The 15,780-nt window shown below is 39.3% G+C and overlaps 1 protein-coding gene across 2 annotated transcripts in view; it reads right to left on the minus strand.

The window, feature by feature from the left end:
• aldh1a2 (aldehyde dehydrogenase 1 family, member A2) overlaps window positions 1–15,780 on the minus strand; it is a 79,172-nt gene that overhangs the window by 23,938 nt on the left and 39,454 nt on the right. For both annotated transcript variants that reach the window (XM_048562907.2, XM_048562906.2), the window contains exons 5-7: window positions 9,862–9,923; window positions 7,466–7,594; window positions 7,241–7,354 (exon numbers count right to left, since the gene is read on the minus strand). In XM_048562907.2, the coding sequence (XP_048418864.1) occupies window positions 7,241–7,354; window positions 7,466–7,594; window positions 9,862–9,923 (305 nt within the window). The remainder of the gene's footprint in view (window positions 1–7,240; window positions 7,355–7,465; window positions 7,595–9,861; window positions 9,924–15,780) is intronic.

Consider the following 15,780-nt stretch of genomic DNA (forward strand, 5'->3'; position numbering starts at 1 on the left):
CTAGAATTGCAACTAAAATCATTTTGGCTGAAGAGGCACTTGCACTGCATTTACAACTTCAAAATACTTGTCATGATGCAGCACGAATCTCTATTTTGAAGCCTTATTGGTTAAAAGAAAAGAAATCTTTCAGACTCATTGTTTGTGAAATGATTTTGCCTTTTAGAGCACAACTTGTTGTTTCGTGGACAAGCTGCCTGTACTCCAAGTGATAAATCGATAGTCAGTTGCAATGTGTCTATGCAGCATGATTCAGAGAGACTTTCTGATCCAGTGCCCATCTCCTCAGGCACTCAGAATAGCTTGGATTAAATTTTATGACAGTAGTTACTAGATTCCTCAGACTGCTGCATTCTTTACGCAAGCTGTTTCACCCGACACAAACTCTAACATACTCAAAGATCTGAAGCCCAAAACTTATCCTACACTAAGTCTTAATTTCATATCATCCCTGTCTACCCCAACGCCCCCACCACCATTTGATCCCCCTCCACTATGAAATTGAATTCAAAATGTCTGTTGTATTTAGAAATTTCCTTCTGTTGTGTCTGCGTTTTTCCTTTTAAACTTCTTCAAGGCAATACACCCTTAGGCCTCTGACCTTCTGTGCATCATTAATGCTTGCCATTCTACAATCTGCATAAAATGGTCAACTGCAGATTCTGGAACTCTCTGCATAACATTCCTCCTTGTCACCACACTCTCAAAAGCCTCCTGAGGGCCTACCTCTCTGACTACATCTTCAATCCCCTGCCTCTACTACTTGCTGCTTCTAATTTTCATCTTTATGAGGAGTCTTCAGACAAGAACTCCAGGGAAGTTGTTATTGGTAATGAAACTGGCAGTTGGTCTTTCCACCTAGATGAATTTTTTGGGCCTTCCCAACTGTAAACCTGCTTGTGGGTGACCATAAGATTTTGCCCAATGGCACTATTTCAAGAGTCATGAGAAGGCATTTGAAAAGGTACCACCTAAAAGGTTATTGCATAACATAGGAGCTCATGGTGTTGGCAGGGGCGGGGCATGGGGTAACATACTGGCAGGTATAGAAGATTGGCTGTCCAGCAGTTCTGAGGAAGGGCCACCAGACCCAAAAGGTTAACTCTGTTTTGTCCTTCACAAATGCTGCCAGACCTGCGGAGCTTTTCCGGCAACTTTGTTTTTTTTAAGCATGCATAAGTGGGTCATTTTTAGATTGGCAGAGGTGATGAATGGGATCCCGCAGGTGTTGTGCTGTACTTTGAATTTTTGAACATTTGTGCAAATCTCACCTGCTCTAGAGATGTGTGATAACCTTTCTCAACAGGCCGATCAGAAAATACCTAACTAAAGTTTCAAAAGACATAATGAGATAGGAAAATGTGTTGGGAAGATGAAATAAACAAGAGTACAGACCAATATAGATAGGTTAGGTTCTGGCAAAAAATCTAGTAGATAGTGTATAATGTGGGAAATTGTGAAGTTGTTCACATTGTCAGAAAGTAATTATTTAAATGTTTTAATTATTTAAAGAAGAGGGATTTAGGCTTTCTGTGCACAAAGTGCAAAATGTTAGAATGCAGGCACAATAAATGATCAAGAAGTCTAATGGAATTTTATCCTTTATTACAAGAGGAATTGAACATAAAAGTAAGGTTTCTATGATTCAGTTTTGCAGGCATTGGTAAGACCAAAGCTTGAATATTATGTAGTTTAGGTGTCCAATTTATGGAAGGATATAAATGCTTTGGAGGTGGTTTAGAGGGGATTTAATAGATTGAAACCAGGAATGAGTAGGAGGACAGGTTTGGCTTCTTTTCATTAGAGTTAGAATAATAAATGGTGATTTGATTGAAGTTTATAAAATTCTAATAGGCTTGACAAAGTGGATGTGAGAAGGATGTTCACACTTGTGAGAGAATCCATAATTGGGAGACACTGTTTAACGATGAGAGGATTTTTTTTGCTTAGAGAGCTATGTCAAAAGGAAGGAGGTGGGCATCATTGAATATTTTCAAGGCACAGTAGATAGATTCTTGTTAGACAGGGGTTATTGGGGGTAACTGAAAATGTAGAATTCGAAACATAAGCAGTTCAGCCAAGATCTGATTGAATAGTGGCAGTGATTGAAGGGCTGAATGGCCTCCTTCTGCTCCAAATCCATATGATCATTTGTATCAGTGACCTGGCAATATTTATCCCTCAATCAATATCTTAAGTGGTCTGGTTAATTTCATATCACTGTTTGTGAGACTTTCTATTCTGTGTGTTACGATACATGACAAAAGCACTGCACCACCTGCAATGTACTTTGAGTCATCTGGTGGTGTTGAAATACGTGAATGGAAGTCTGGTCTTTTCTCTTTCTTGGGCGTGGGTCTTTGGCACAGGGTGTTCTGCAATGCACAGTGTTGAAGGTGAAACTATCCCCTCAGATTTTGTGTCTGAATCTTTCTTCTTTGTCTTTTAAATTTTCCCTCTTTTCATATGGGCTTTAATTCTGACTCGTTTTTATTACTGCTGGATACAACTTTTGAATGCACTTTGTTCAATCCTTGGAATTGGGAGGAAGATACTTTTCAACATCTGTCACACATGAAAGCTGTACCTTGCTGCAGGGATTTTTCAGGATAAAGAGAAGTCCATCCGATGCTGCCGTGCTAAGTAGCATTTCAGAACACCCAAAACAGTTTGCTTTGTGTTGATATGAGTAAAAAAGTGATTTAGTAAAGCACCATTGCTCTGTGTTCAGTGTCCCTTGATAGCTGTACAAGTTGACAGCCAGAGTATACCAATTTGCAAAAGCAGGACAGCAACATAAAAAGATAACAAAGTGTGGAGCTGGATGAACACAGCAGGCCAAGCAGCATCTCAGGAGCACAAAAGCTGACGTTTTGGGCCTAGACCCTTCATTCAAAATCAGGCAGCAACATAAAAAGTGTTTGTTTACTCAGCCGGCAGTTACAGTCTGGCTTGTGCTTCCTAAGAGCATTGTGGAGGCAGATTTAACTGTGGCTTTCAAAAGTGGTTGGATAATATTCTTAAGCGAAAGCAATTGCAGAGCCCTGAGGTAAAGGGGACTAGGGGAGTTACTCTTTCAGACAGCCAGCATAAACTCAATGACTCAAATGGCCTCCTTTTGCTCTGTAACCATTCAATGACACTGTGTCCAAAAATGGATTAGCACACAACAGCAAAATAAGAATGAAATGTCTGCATTTTGTTTGTTAAGGTTGTGTTAAAGATCATTAAATATGAACTCATTCAGTATTTCACAGTTGAACACACAAATCAAAAAAATCAGCATTTCATTATAGGTTAGACCTGGCATTAATAATTTCAAAGAAGTAATGCAATTATCAACACAAAAAATCAAACCAGTTTCTGCATAAGAACATCAGTTCAACATCTGCTAGTGCCTATATTACCGGAAAACATGAAGAAAGGGAAGACTGGAAATGCAAAAGGCACAGTGGATGTGCAACCTTATTAAATCTACTGCAACAAACTGTGTTACCGTGGCATTTCAGGCAAGGAAACTCTGACTCTGCAGATAAATGGAACATCAGGTGTGCTACTGGATCTAAGATGAAAACCTACAAGATCAATCAACCAACTACAATGTACTGTTCTGACAGTGAAAATCATCACTTCTCTTAATTGGCATGCCACATCACCCTGCCAGAGTCGGCCAACTGCCTTTTGCTTCCACATCTGTCACAATAACTGAAGGTCAGATTGTGAGGCATATTTAAAGAAATTGATTTTGCTTTATGTTGCAATATCACTGGTATACGTGGTCAACATGTATTGCCCCTTGTGTTTGGTAACCCTCTCTGTGCTAATTGTGCACAAGACTGAATACTTAATGCTCCAAAATTGAAGGTACAGCATTGACGAAAAGATGCATGTTGTCCATTGATCTGCATAGGATGCAGAACGTCTGCTATTCATGTCATCATTAATCTTAACCCACCACCCCCCACCCGAGTACTAATCACTCTAGTGTTTTCAGAGGTTACAGAATTACCAGCTGTGCCAATTCATGCATGCCCTTTATGAGAGGGGGGGTGGGGGGAGCATCACCTCATGTGCTTACTGACCCATTGAAGCATCGAATTGACTTGAATTATCTTTGTAGTATTAGGACTCCAGTTAACATCAGTTAAATTGCTCTTCAGATATGTGCAGCCGAAAAGCTTAATACCAGTACATCATGATTAGCATTGATGAATTGGCAATTAAATATTAGCCAAGATTTTATAGGCCCCTGGGAGAGGGTGGTAAAATTGCAGAAAATGTTGTAGAATCAGTCCTAACATGGAACAAAAACAGAAGTTGCTGAAAGAGCTCAGTAGGTCTGGCAGCATCTGTGAAGGAAAAGAATCAGTTAATGTTTCGGGTTGGGTGACCTTTGGAAGGGTCACAGAACCCAAAACGTTAATTCTGATTTTTTCTTCAGAGATGCTGCCAGACCTACTGAGCTTTTCCAGCAACTTCTGTTTTTGTTCCTGATTTACAGCATCTGTAATTCTTTAAGTCCTAACGTGGTCCTTCTGCAGTAGCTTCTCTTACTGACAGAAGAAGCTGATGTGGATTGGAGCAAGTTGCAAAGTGGCTGGCAGATGATGAGCATAAATCAAGGCCCACAAGGTCAATGGGGGGGGTGCTCCTCGCTATACATGGTGGCTTCTAGCTCCATTTGGCATTTAGGGATGATGGTGTTGGGGGCAGGGTAGTGATAGAGATGGGAGGGAGGCCAGGTGTAGGAGGAGAGGTTTTGATGGCCAGAACATTCATGGGCCAAAATATGGGCACTGGGCAGGATAGGCAGCGCCTCTCCCCTTTCCCAAAGCTCCAATTATCTCCATGGTGTTACTTCGCCTAGACCCCTCTGAGCCTTTTATAATTTTTTTTGAAGAATACATTAGCCTAGCTCCAGAGCTCTCCCCAACCTGACCTAATGTGGGGATTCCAAAACCTGGGATAAAATTCAGGCCATCGCCTGTAAAAATCAAAGTTCTAACCCAAATTTTGCTATGAATTTATTAATTTTCATGGAAAATGACATCACCAATTTTTGCTTGATTAAAAACCATCATGCCTTAATAGTAATGAATAACCATAAAGTCAACAGAGGTACTGTCATATGCAATCGACATAAGTGAGCATTAAGAGAAAGGTTAATTGTATGTATTATATGTGCTGGTCTATCCGTGATGATCCACAGTAATTGTGCTGACTGCTGATGGAACACTTTCAAACTGCCCTGCATTCCATTGCCCTTTCTGCAGCTTTGCAATTGGGAATATTCCCTGCAGCAGTAGGAGCTGGGAACTGGCATCAGTGATCTTGGATCCTCCCTTTATTTGGCCTGTGAATGGGCCAAAAGTTTTTTAAAGTGTTCAAAGCATTTTTTTTCATTTGATGTATCTAAGTTCATTCACTACCTAATTACCATATCAATTTACACTGATTGTGTCAACACTCCATGATTATCCAGAAATCTCCTGGATTGAAAGAATCAATGAGCAACTCCCAGATAGTAGTCATTCAAACAGTGAATAAAATTGTTTCTCTTCCTTTGATCTAAGTATCAGTTTGGGCCAATTCATAGCGTATCTGTTGCCAAGTCTGAAATGCATGGCTTTACGTCCCTATTCCAGGACCTGGACACATAGACCAGAGCATCTGGGCTCGGGATAGTTGAAGACTTAGATGCATGAGCCAAGGTGGTCATTGGGATACTGTGGTGTGCTGACTCTGTGAAAATTGCCTAGGAAGTTATCATGAGGGGGATGGATGGGCTGAATAGCCAATGTCTTTTTTCTAGGGTGGGTGTGTCCAAAATAGAGGGCATAGTTTTAAGGTGAGAGGGGAAAAAAATGAGCTGGAATGAAGTATGGAATGCACTGCCAGAGGAAGTGATAGAGGCAGATTACAATTACGCCATTGGAGTTGCAACATTTAGAATTATAGAGGTGTACAGCATGGAAACAGACGCTTCAGTCCAACTTGTCCATGTCGCCCAAATATCCTAATTAAATTTAGTCCCATTTGCCAGCATTTGGGCCATATCCCTCTAAATCCTTCCTATTCATGTACCCATCCAGATGCCTTTTAAATGTTGTAATTGTACCAAGCTCCACCACTTCCTCTGGCAGCTCATTCCATACATGCAACAGGCACTGCATGAAAAAGTTGCCCCTGAGGTCCCTTTTAAACCTTTCCCCTCTCACCTTGAACCTATGCACTCTAGTTTTGTACTCCCCTACCCTGGGGAAAATATCTTGGCTATTCATACCCCTCATAATTTTATAAACCTCTGTAAGATCACCCCTCAGCCTCTGATGCTCCAGGGAAAATACCCCCAGTCTATTCAGCCTGTCCCTACAGTTCAACCCCTCTAACCCTGGTACATTCTTGTAAATCTTTTCTGAACCCAGAATACCCCAGTGGAATATTAATCAGAAAACTCAGTGGAAGTAAGTGGGTAATTTTGTCTTCTCTCTTGTCAGTGATGGATAAAGGGCTGACTGGAAGATTTGGGCTGTGATCCATTCTGACTTATTCAGTGCATTGCAGAGAGAATGCTGCATTGGCTAAGATGCTGTCTCAAAGATGGGATGTTAATCCAAAACCCTGTTTGTCTCATTTAAAACTTACTATTACTTCATCTGGTGGAAGGCAATGTGCTTTCTAGATCTTTGCCAAAAGTTAAGCTTGAACCAACCATCAGGGAGATTAACTAGGGGTCACAATTTCAAAATTGTCAACTAGAGAGCTAGGAGTGAGATGAAGAGAAATTTCTTAGACAATTATTAGGATTTGGAATACACTACCTGGGAGAGGTAGATTCTCAAAAAGAGCTGGATATATATTTGAAAGTAATGAATTTAGAGGGCTACAAATATTGGGTTAGTAGCTTTTTGGGAGCCAGAACAGAAATGATTGGTTGAATGGCCTCTTTCCATGCTGATTATATGATTCTTATTAATCGTCCATCTTATTTTGTGATCATATTGTGCACAAATTGCTGACCACATTTGGGTACTACATTTCATTACTATACTTCCACATGCCGGTAGTGGAGTATTTCAGAAGATTTCCGGGACATGATGAAACTATTTAAATGCAAATATTTCATAATTAATACTATTATTTGTGCTACTTAACGACTCAGTATAAACTCATAAGTTCTAATTCTAAGCCAATGTAACCTACATGTTAATTTTGACAGTGTTTCTTGCAAGTTGTGTACCTCATTTGATCCTGTAAATGCGATTTTGTCGATATCCATATGAGAGGCTATTGCTGCACCAGCCGTCACACCAAATCCAGGCACAATATTGACCACACCTGGAGGAAAACCAGCCTGTGAAAGCAGGATTAGATGAAACAAGTTCAGCAAAGGAAAAGCTACCCAGACCTCACTGCTTACACCATCACTGAAAGTAAAAGAAAATGGAAGGTAAAAGGAACACACCTCAATGATAAGGGCTCCCATACAGAGCGCGGTCAGGGGAGTCTGCTCTGCTGGTTTGATGACTACTGTGTTACCGCAACACAGGGCAGGAACTATCTTCCACGCAAACATGAGTAGGGGAAAATTCCACTGCAAGCAAATGAGGAACAGGAAGATGATTTTAATAAAGGGATAAGCAAAATCATGTTCTGATGACAAAAGCTCACGATAATTTAAGACCAATTGTCCACAAGACTGTTTGTACATCTCTGTACAGTAATTAAGTAGTACATTTGCTGAAGTTACATAAAAGTAAATATACGTATTTAAGCTGAAAATCATTGTTAATCTCCAACATCCCAGAATGTTCTCACAACATTCCTCTGCCTTTTATTATAAATCAGGTAATTCACCAATTTACTTTAATACTTCCATTGAAATAATGGACAAAGGAATGCTAGATATATGTGTGTTCATAGTGATCTATCATGCATCAATGCTAATTTACAGGCTATGTATTTCAGACATAGCAACAACTCTTTTGTTTTGCACCTCATTAAAATTGTACTTGCAATATTCAACATATATTCTTTTGCTTTCTCTTTACAATTTTTTTGTACTTTCATGATTTTGACAATGTCCCAGGGAAAGAGGGAAACCTCATTGAAACATGGCTCATGATGTTACATTTTAACTTTGTTAATGTTTTTGATAACTCTGGACAACAGTAAGATTTAGAGATTCTGTAAATATTTTTAGATTCTGAGATAACTAGAATCATTTCCAAAACCAATGTTTACCAAATTCAACCTTGACATTTCATTTAGTGTGATTAGTGGACTATTCATGCATTTTCTTCCTATTCCGAGACCGCCCTCCAGTCAGGATGTCAGATTGGCTGCCTAACCCCTGCGTCTCCAAATACTAGCCTTTTAAATGATGAACAAGAGTTATCTAGAGCTGGCATACTCTGTCCAAATGATGTCCCTTCTCATCCTGTGTTTGACATTTGCTTGGATTTTTTCCCAGCAACATGGTTTGGAAAAGGAACACAGTGGTCTGAGCTGTGCAAGGTTCATCACTTGAAAAGACTTTATGTTGACGTCTTTGATTAAGGTATCAGGTCTACTAATTGGTATTGGCTATTGCTGAGTTGATGGTGCATTCATATCCCATTCTAGGATGAAAGGACAAAACTCAAGGCTGACACTCTAGTATTGTACTGAGAGAGGCTACGCTGTCAGGGGCACCATCTTTTGGTTGAGACATTCAATCAAGCACATGTCTGCTTGTTTTGATGAATGTAAAAGATTGCATTTAGAAAAGGGCAGAGGATTTTCTGGTCAATATTTATCCCTCAATCAACATTACAAAAACAGGTATCCTGGACATTATCACATTGCTGCTTGTGAGAATTTACAGTGGCTGCCATATTTCCTATATTGTCAAAGTGACTCCATCTCAAAATTACTTCATTGACTATAAGGTGTTTTGAGGTGTTTGTTGGTTGAGAAAGGCACCAAATAAATGCAAGTTTTTTTTCTACTCATCCATCCTGTTTACAAAATATACAATTCTTCCGTGCACGGACACAGTTATTTTACTCATGTTACACAGTCATGCTGTCTATAAGTTACTGCCCTGTATAAATACAGATTCTTGGAAACATTAAAATAGAAAACAATTTCATACTGCAATTACTGCCCACTCAAAGTGATTGACATATAAAAGCTATCCTTGTGATGATGGTAAAGTATGAGGCTACAGTTTTGCATTTACACTTGATTACACAAACTCAAAATTTGCCAACTTAAATGTTACCACCCTTGGGATTTAAATATTTTAATTCATTTTATAGATCTAAGCATACTGATATTTATTGTCTATTGGAAACAGACATAACGCATGAACTTTATTAGGATATTTACAGTGCACTTAACTGTTTAGATTTGGATTCTTCTCAATCCACATTACAAAGTGTACACATTGTATATATCCAGCTATCAAGAGTATCAACAGCTATTAGAAGGTACTCTTAAATTTTCTGTAATCACATTTTTAATGTAACACATTTGCAGCACTCAGAATTTATTCTGCATTTAATCTCAAATCCCCATTGAGCCAAGATCAAAGATTTTATCTGATTAATAAAGAATGTAAGGTGCTGATTTCTCCCATTAATACATGCATTTAATTAATTATGAATGTAGCCAAATAAATAAGTAAGTCCCCCTTACTGTTTGAAAATAGGCGCTACCTCTTATTCAATGGGCTGAGTTTTTATTTAAGGATCGCCAGCTGCAAGTTATCCTTTCGTGTCAAAGGTGAACAAATAATAAGATTAGAAATTGCTCTTCAGTTTTTGTCTGTGGTGTTTCTGAGAATATAAACACCTACTGTTGATGAATAATACTCACAGGGATGATCTGTCCACACACCCCTATTGGCTCATGCCTTGTAAATGTGAAATAATCTCCATCTGTAAGAAAGGTCTGCAATTACTCATCATTCCTGTTTGATTTGGCTGCACAAAAAAAACATTAAATACTTCTCGGCACATTAATCAACTTGCATAGGAAAGAAAATATGTAGTCTATATTTTACTGTGAAGTTATAAAATTACAAACGAACGTAATTTTAATGAAAAAATTTAATGAGAATTGTTTAATAAAAATCCCTGTCATAAAAGGGATAGGTTGCCATACCATACCATACCAGGTAGGTTGCCCTTGTATGCTTAACATCATTGTTTTAAACCTGTTTCAACAATTTGATTGTCAATAAAGCATAACTTTCACCATGTAAGAGATAAGCATCAGAAAATGATTTTCTGAAGAAGGGCCTCGACCCGAAACGTCAAACTTTCCTGCTCCTCTGATGCTGCTTGGCCTGCTGTGTTCATCCAGCTTCACACCGTGTTATCTCAGATTCTTCAGCATCGGCAGTTCCTACTATCTCTGTAACACTTTCACAATGCATTTCATTTTAATATTTCCCCAATGTACTTGTCTTCATTGTAATTAAGTAAAATCCATTCCTTTTGCCACATTCTAATTCCAATCCTAATATAAGTCTGTAACTAACAAACAGGAGAAGATTTTTTTTATAGATCCACTGGATGACATTGTAACATTTATTGCTCGTTCCTAATTGTCCAAAGGGCAATTAAGGATCAAGCACATTGATATAGTTTTGGAGTCACATGTAGGCCAGACCAGGTGAGGATGGCAGTTTCCTTCCCTAAAGGACATTAATGAACCAAATGTTTTCATTCCAAACAATTGACAATTGTTTCATGATCATCATTAGACTCTTAATTACAGACGTTTAGTGAAATGCATGGCAGGCTTTGAACCCGGGTGCCTGGGACAATACTTGGGCCTCTGGATTAACAGTCCAGCAATAATACCACTAGCCAACACCTCCCCATATGCTTATGTTCAGTGTAACATGTAAGATACTGACTGGGGTTGTCAGGGTATAAATACTGAGGCATCATTTTCCTGGCTGAAGGATTATAAATCAGGGGTACATTCTCAGAACAAGGGACTGATCATTTAGAAACATGAACATAGAAAATAGGAGCAGGGTTAGGCCATGCAGACCTTCAAACTTGCTGCGGTCACAGCTGGTCATCCATATCAGTACCCAATCCTCATACTCTTTGATTGCTTCAGCCCAATGAATTAAATTCAATGTTTTGGCCTCAAACATTTTTGGTGACAAAGAATGCCACAGTTTCGTCACTTTCTGGGTGATGGAATTTCTCCTGAACACAGCCCCAATTGGCCTATTCTGTATCCACTGTGACCACTGGTTCTGGAAACCCCTCTCATCAGGAACATCCTTCTTGTATTTATCCTGTACAATCCTGTTAGACATCTATAGGCTTTTACGAGACCACCACCCCCAATCCCCCCACCATGCTGACTCTCCTAAGCGCAGTCAATGTAATCCTATTCAATTCAATCTCACTTCATGTGTCTGACCTGCCATTTCAGGTATCAGTCTGGTAAACCTTTGTTACACACCCTTCACAGCTAGAACATCCTTCCTCATTTAAGGAGACCAAAACTGAGCACAATACTCCAAATGCGGTCTCAGCACAATTGCACCATCTGCTACACCTGCACGCTTACTTTCAGCATCTAATTTACAATGGCATCCAGATCTTGTTGTACATTCCCTTTTCCCAATCTAAATTTGGACTATGATGAAGAGAAATCTTTTCACTCAAGTGGTTGTGAATGTTTCACATTCCTCACCTGAGATGATTATGGTGCTCCATCATTGAGAATGTTTAAGTTTGACATAGGCAGATATTTGGTCTCTCAGGGAATCAAGGGCTATAGATGGGGGCTCTGCTGTGAAGCGATAGTTGCGTTTCAGCACAACATCATGTTATTGAAAATTGCGCGATATAAATTACTGGGCCAATGGGAAAAGTGGGTTTAGGGGCAGATGACCAAAAAAGCACAACACGGTGGTTGCACGGTGGCACAATGGTTAGCACCGCAGCCTCTCAGCACCAGGGACCTAGGTTTGATTGCGGCTTTCGGTGTCTGTCTGTGTGGAGTTTGCACATTCCCCCCGTGTCTGCGTGGATTTCCTTCCAGGTTAGGTAGATTGGCCATGCTAAATTGCCTGTAGTGTTCAGGATGTGCAGCTTAGGTGGCTTATGGGGGATTGGGTCTGGGTGGGATGCAGTGAGGTTCGATGTGGACTTGTTGGGCCAAAGGGTCTGTTTCTACACTGAAGGGATTCTAAGGTTTTACATAGGATAGCATTACTGTCATCAGCTGTTCAGACAGGTTGGTCTGACTGTGACAGCAGCCTCGCAGCTCCTTCCTGTTCACAATGCGACTAAAAGGATTGAGTACTAATCGGCAAATTCTTCCAACACTGCCAATAGCAGATGTAAGATTGGGAAGGATTCCTGGTCAGCCGTATGATAAAAATAAAATCTACCGCCACTATCCATAATTCCAGACTGTGACATATGTATGACATGTGTAGGTTGCCATAGCAACTCAGACTCCTTCAGCGATCTTATCACTACACCACAAGAGTATCCAGGGATATGGAGCAAAGGTGGGAAAATCAAGTTGAACGATAAGTCAACCATGATCTGACCAATGATTTAAATAGGCTGTTGGAGCTCCAGTTGTACCCAGGTTGTGTGCCTCACAGCAGTTCCTTTCAAAGTAGGTTAGATATACTGTTTTTTCACTCTCCCCTTCACCCTACTTTCCCTGATAACAGGCGTGTTGGCTTCTTACTTTGCGGTTTTAATGAGGCTGAAAGGGACAATCTCTCTGGGACTCTCAGAATCACAGCACTGTACAAGTACACTGTAGGTATCATTAGCAAAGGGCTCCTGACAGCAAGATGTCTACTTGATGGAGCTGTGTTAAAGCCAACACAAGTTCACGTTTCCCTATTTGTCAATTGCATTATAGCCAATCCTTGTTGCTGTAACATACTTTATGGCAGTAGCCCCTGTAACGAGTAAGCAGTAACGTGAGATTGACACTGAAGATCAGTCATGATCATAATGAAAGAAGCAAAAGGCTCAATGGGTTTTGAGATTGACTCTTGCACCTATTTCTTAACTTCTAATGTTATTTTCTTAAGAATATTTCCCACCTTCTACATCCATAAAAAAAAGCAAATATCTTGTGGGTGGTGGACGCTCATCTAGCCTTGTTCATAGAATGCACTGCAGCCAAACCATTAGCTTGAACGCGTCATTGAAAAGGTGTGAAACAAACGTTTCATCATTTATTCTTCAACATAAATTCAAATTATGAGTGAATCCAGATGCTTGTCACTGGGCCAAGTCCAAAAGTCTGATGTGGAGTTGTAAATATTTTGTCAGTTTCTTAAAGTTAGATGCTGTTATTGGAAGATACGTCATGAGGAACTTTTTTTTAAATAGTAAATGGACAGGCAGTGATTATACCATGGAGTCCAAGATCAGCTAAAGGACAACCCCATGATAAAAATAGCCAAGTTCCATGCCATTCAACACCCACATTCAAATTATTGCCAGTCAATTATACTTGGTGGAAGAATGTGGTGAAACATATACACTTTTTCAATTTCCAGAGTGTTTATATTCTGTAAATAGTAAGCAGCCAGTGACATATGTGAGACAATTATTTTTGTGTGATGATTCAAGAGGCAATTTCTCACTTGTTTCAGCAATTCTCAGTTTAAGATTGAAGATATCTGCAAACGCATTAAACTGTTTTTTCACAATTCATCACAAAGCATTTCTTCGGCTATAATGCATGTTGGGACACTCTGAGCTCATGAAAGGTACTCTATAAACACAAGTCATTTTTTTCTGTCTCCAACACGGAAGTTGATCCTTCTGTGATAGATTACTGGATTAGCCTGAGGTGTAGTATTGCACGTCTCTCTCTAATCCGGGTATTTGGGACTAATTGTGACATCCCAGCTAATATGCTGGTTGAAGCAGTTTAATATCCTTTGAATACAGTCTTTAAATTTGAACTCTGGAAACTGATTCCTGGTATTTACATTGTTAGATCTATTATCTACAGTTTTATGGAAATCTCATAAACCTTCTGTACAGATCAAAGATTCAAAGTAGGGCCCTCCAGTGTGTAGCTTCAGTTGCTGAGTGGATAAAATCACAGATTCATCAGGCCAGTATGAGGCCCAATTTACTGCTTTCTTAAATACTTATTTCTTTACATTTCAATACAGATGCACAGAGTTTCAGAATTGTTCCATGCAGAAGAAGGCCATTTGGTCCATCATGCCTACACTGGGTGAGAAAATGAGCATCATTACCTAGGTCAGTCTCCTGTTGTCTCCCAACACCCTTGCATTTAATCTCTACAGTTTAAATTAATGCCACATTTTAATGGGCTGGCTTTTGATAATGATTAGTGCCAACATTTCCAAGATCTGTACATAGAAGTGGCGTGAAGGATGCTATGCTTACATTTTATTTGTCCTAACAAACATTTTTATCTTTCAGTTTACGAACCAACTAGAAGAAGCAACAATCTTAGAGGCACAGAGTGAAAGTCTATTTTTCATCCCCATTGGAAATAACTAATGTGCATGTCTCCTGTCTGGGAGGGATCAGCAGGAGTCCACTTGAATGAGGTCTGCACATTTGACACCAACCTGAAGGTGCCTAAAGGAACTTTTTTTTTACATTGGAACCTCCCTGTGATGTTCCACACTTTGATGTCTACCACACCTGAACCCTCTGCAAGTGCTAAAAATGCATGAACACTTGTCATTTGAGAACGTAGAACATATCACGATAAAGCTGTTCCAGTGGCTAGTTAGATACAAATAAGTGCATTGAATGTTGCCTTCAAAAAGGACAAGATTCCTGCTGAGATATACAAATTAATGGAAAAACAAGGGTAGAAACTATTTATGTGAACAGTTACCAGCTGAACTAAGTCTAAAAATAAATCTAGCCTGAGTGGTGTTGAACTAATGAGAACATTTTCCAAAATATGTTTGAATTTTTAATGCTTCATTGACCTGTCAGCCAAACTAGAGTCATAACTAATTAGGATTACACTGAGACTATGTTTCAATCTACAGCAGCAGTGTTTTACATATCAAACATTCATCTCAAATGCCATAGCATTGGTTTGAAATTATTTTTCAAGTTCCTTTATTTTATTGTCTTTTTTAAATATTATTGGAAAAAGTTATTCTAGAAAAGTCAACGAGCTCAAGACCGCAAAGGAACTAAATTAACGTATGCCACTAGAATGATACCATTGCTGAAGCACCCCAAGCTCTTGACACTATCTATTAATCTTAGTTCAACTTCCTTGCATTATTGGGATAAGCATCTCCTCTTGGCTAGTTTCTTTTACGCTGTCATCAGGCTCAGACCATTTAAACAAATTATGTTTTTTGAAACAACAGAAATAGAAATAAAATGAAAGGATGTTAAAGTTCAGCAGAATTTGTTTCAACTGTGGGATTTTATAATGGAGTTCTGACGGTACATCTTCCCCTTTAAGCATTTCAATAAACAAATCCCATTCTCACGCCCAGAATGTCAGGACTAGCAGGAAAACGGCACAGTTGTAAGGTATAAATCACAGCTTCGGAAAGGGCTGTCGAAACACCAGAGGGAAAACTGACATCCCAAAGGCATTTCAAAATCGAACCAAAACCCAACAATGGTTTAATTTTGAGTTTGTTGTAAATATTTTAGAAATGACAACTGACAAGACATCAGTTTTCTTCGAGTAATTTTTTAAAGTGGGGTGGTTTGAGGGTTAAAGAATTCCTGGTACATGAAAATCTCCAATAAAATTACAGCA

The sequence above is a fragment of the Stegostoma tigrinum genome, chromosome 33 (assembly GCF_030684315.1).
Source record: "Stegostoma tigrinum isolate sSteTig4 chromosome 33, sSteTig4.hap1, whole genome shotgun sequence".
Taxonomy (NCBI): domain Eukaryota; kingdom Metazoa; phylum Chordata; class Chondrichthyes; order Orectolobiformes; family Stegostomatidae; genus Stegostoma; species Stegostoma tigrinum.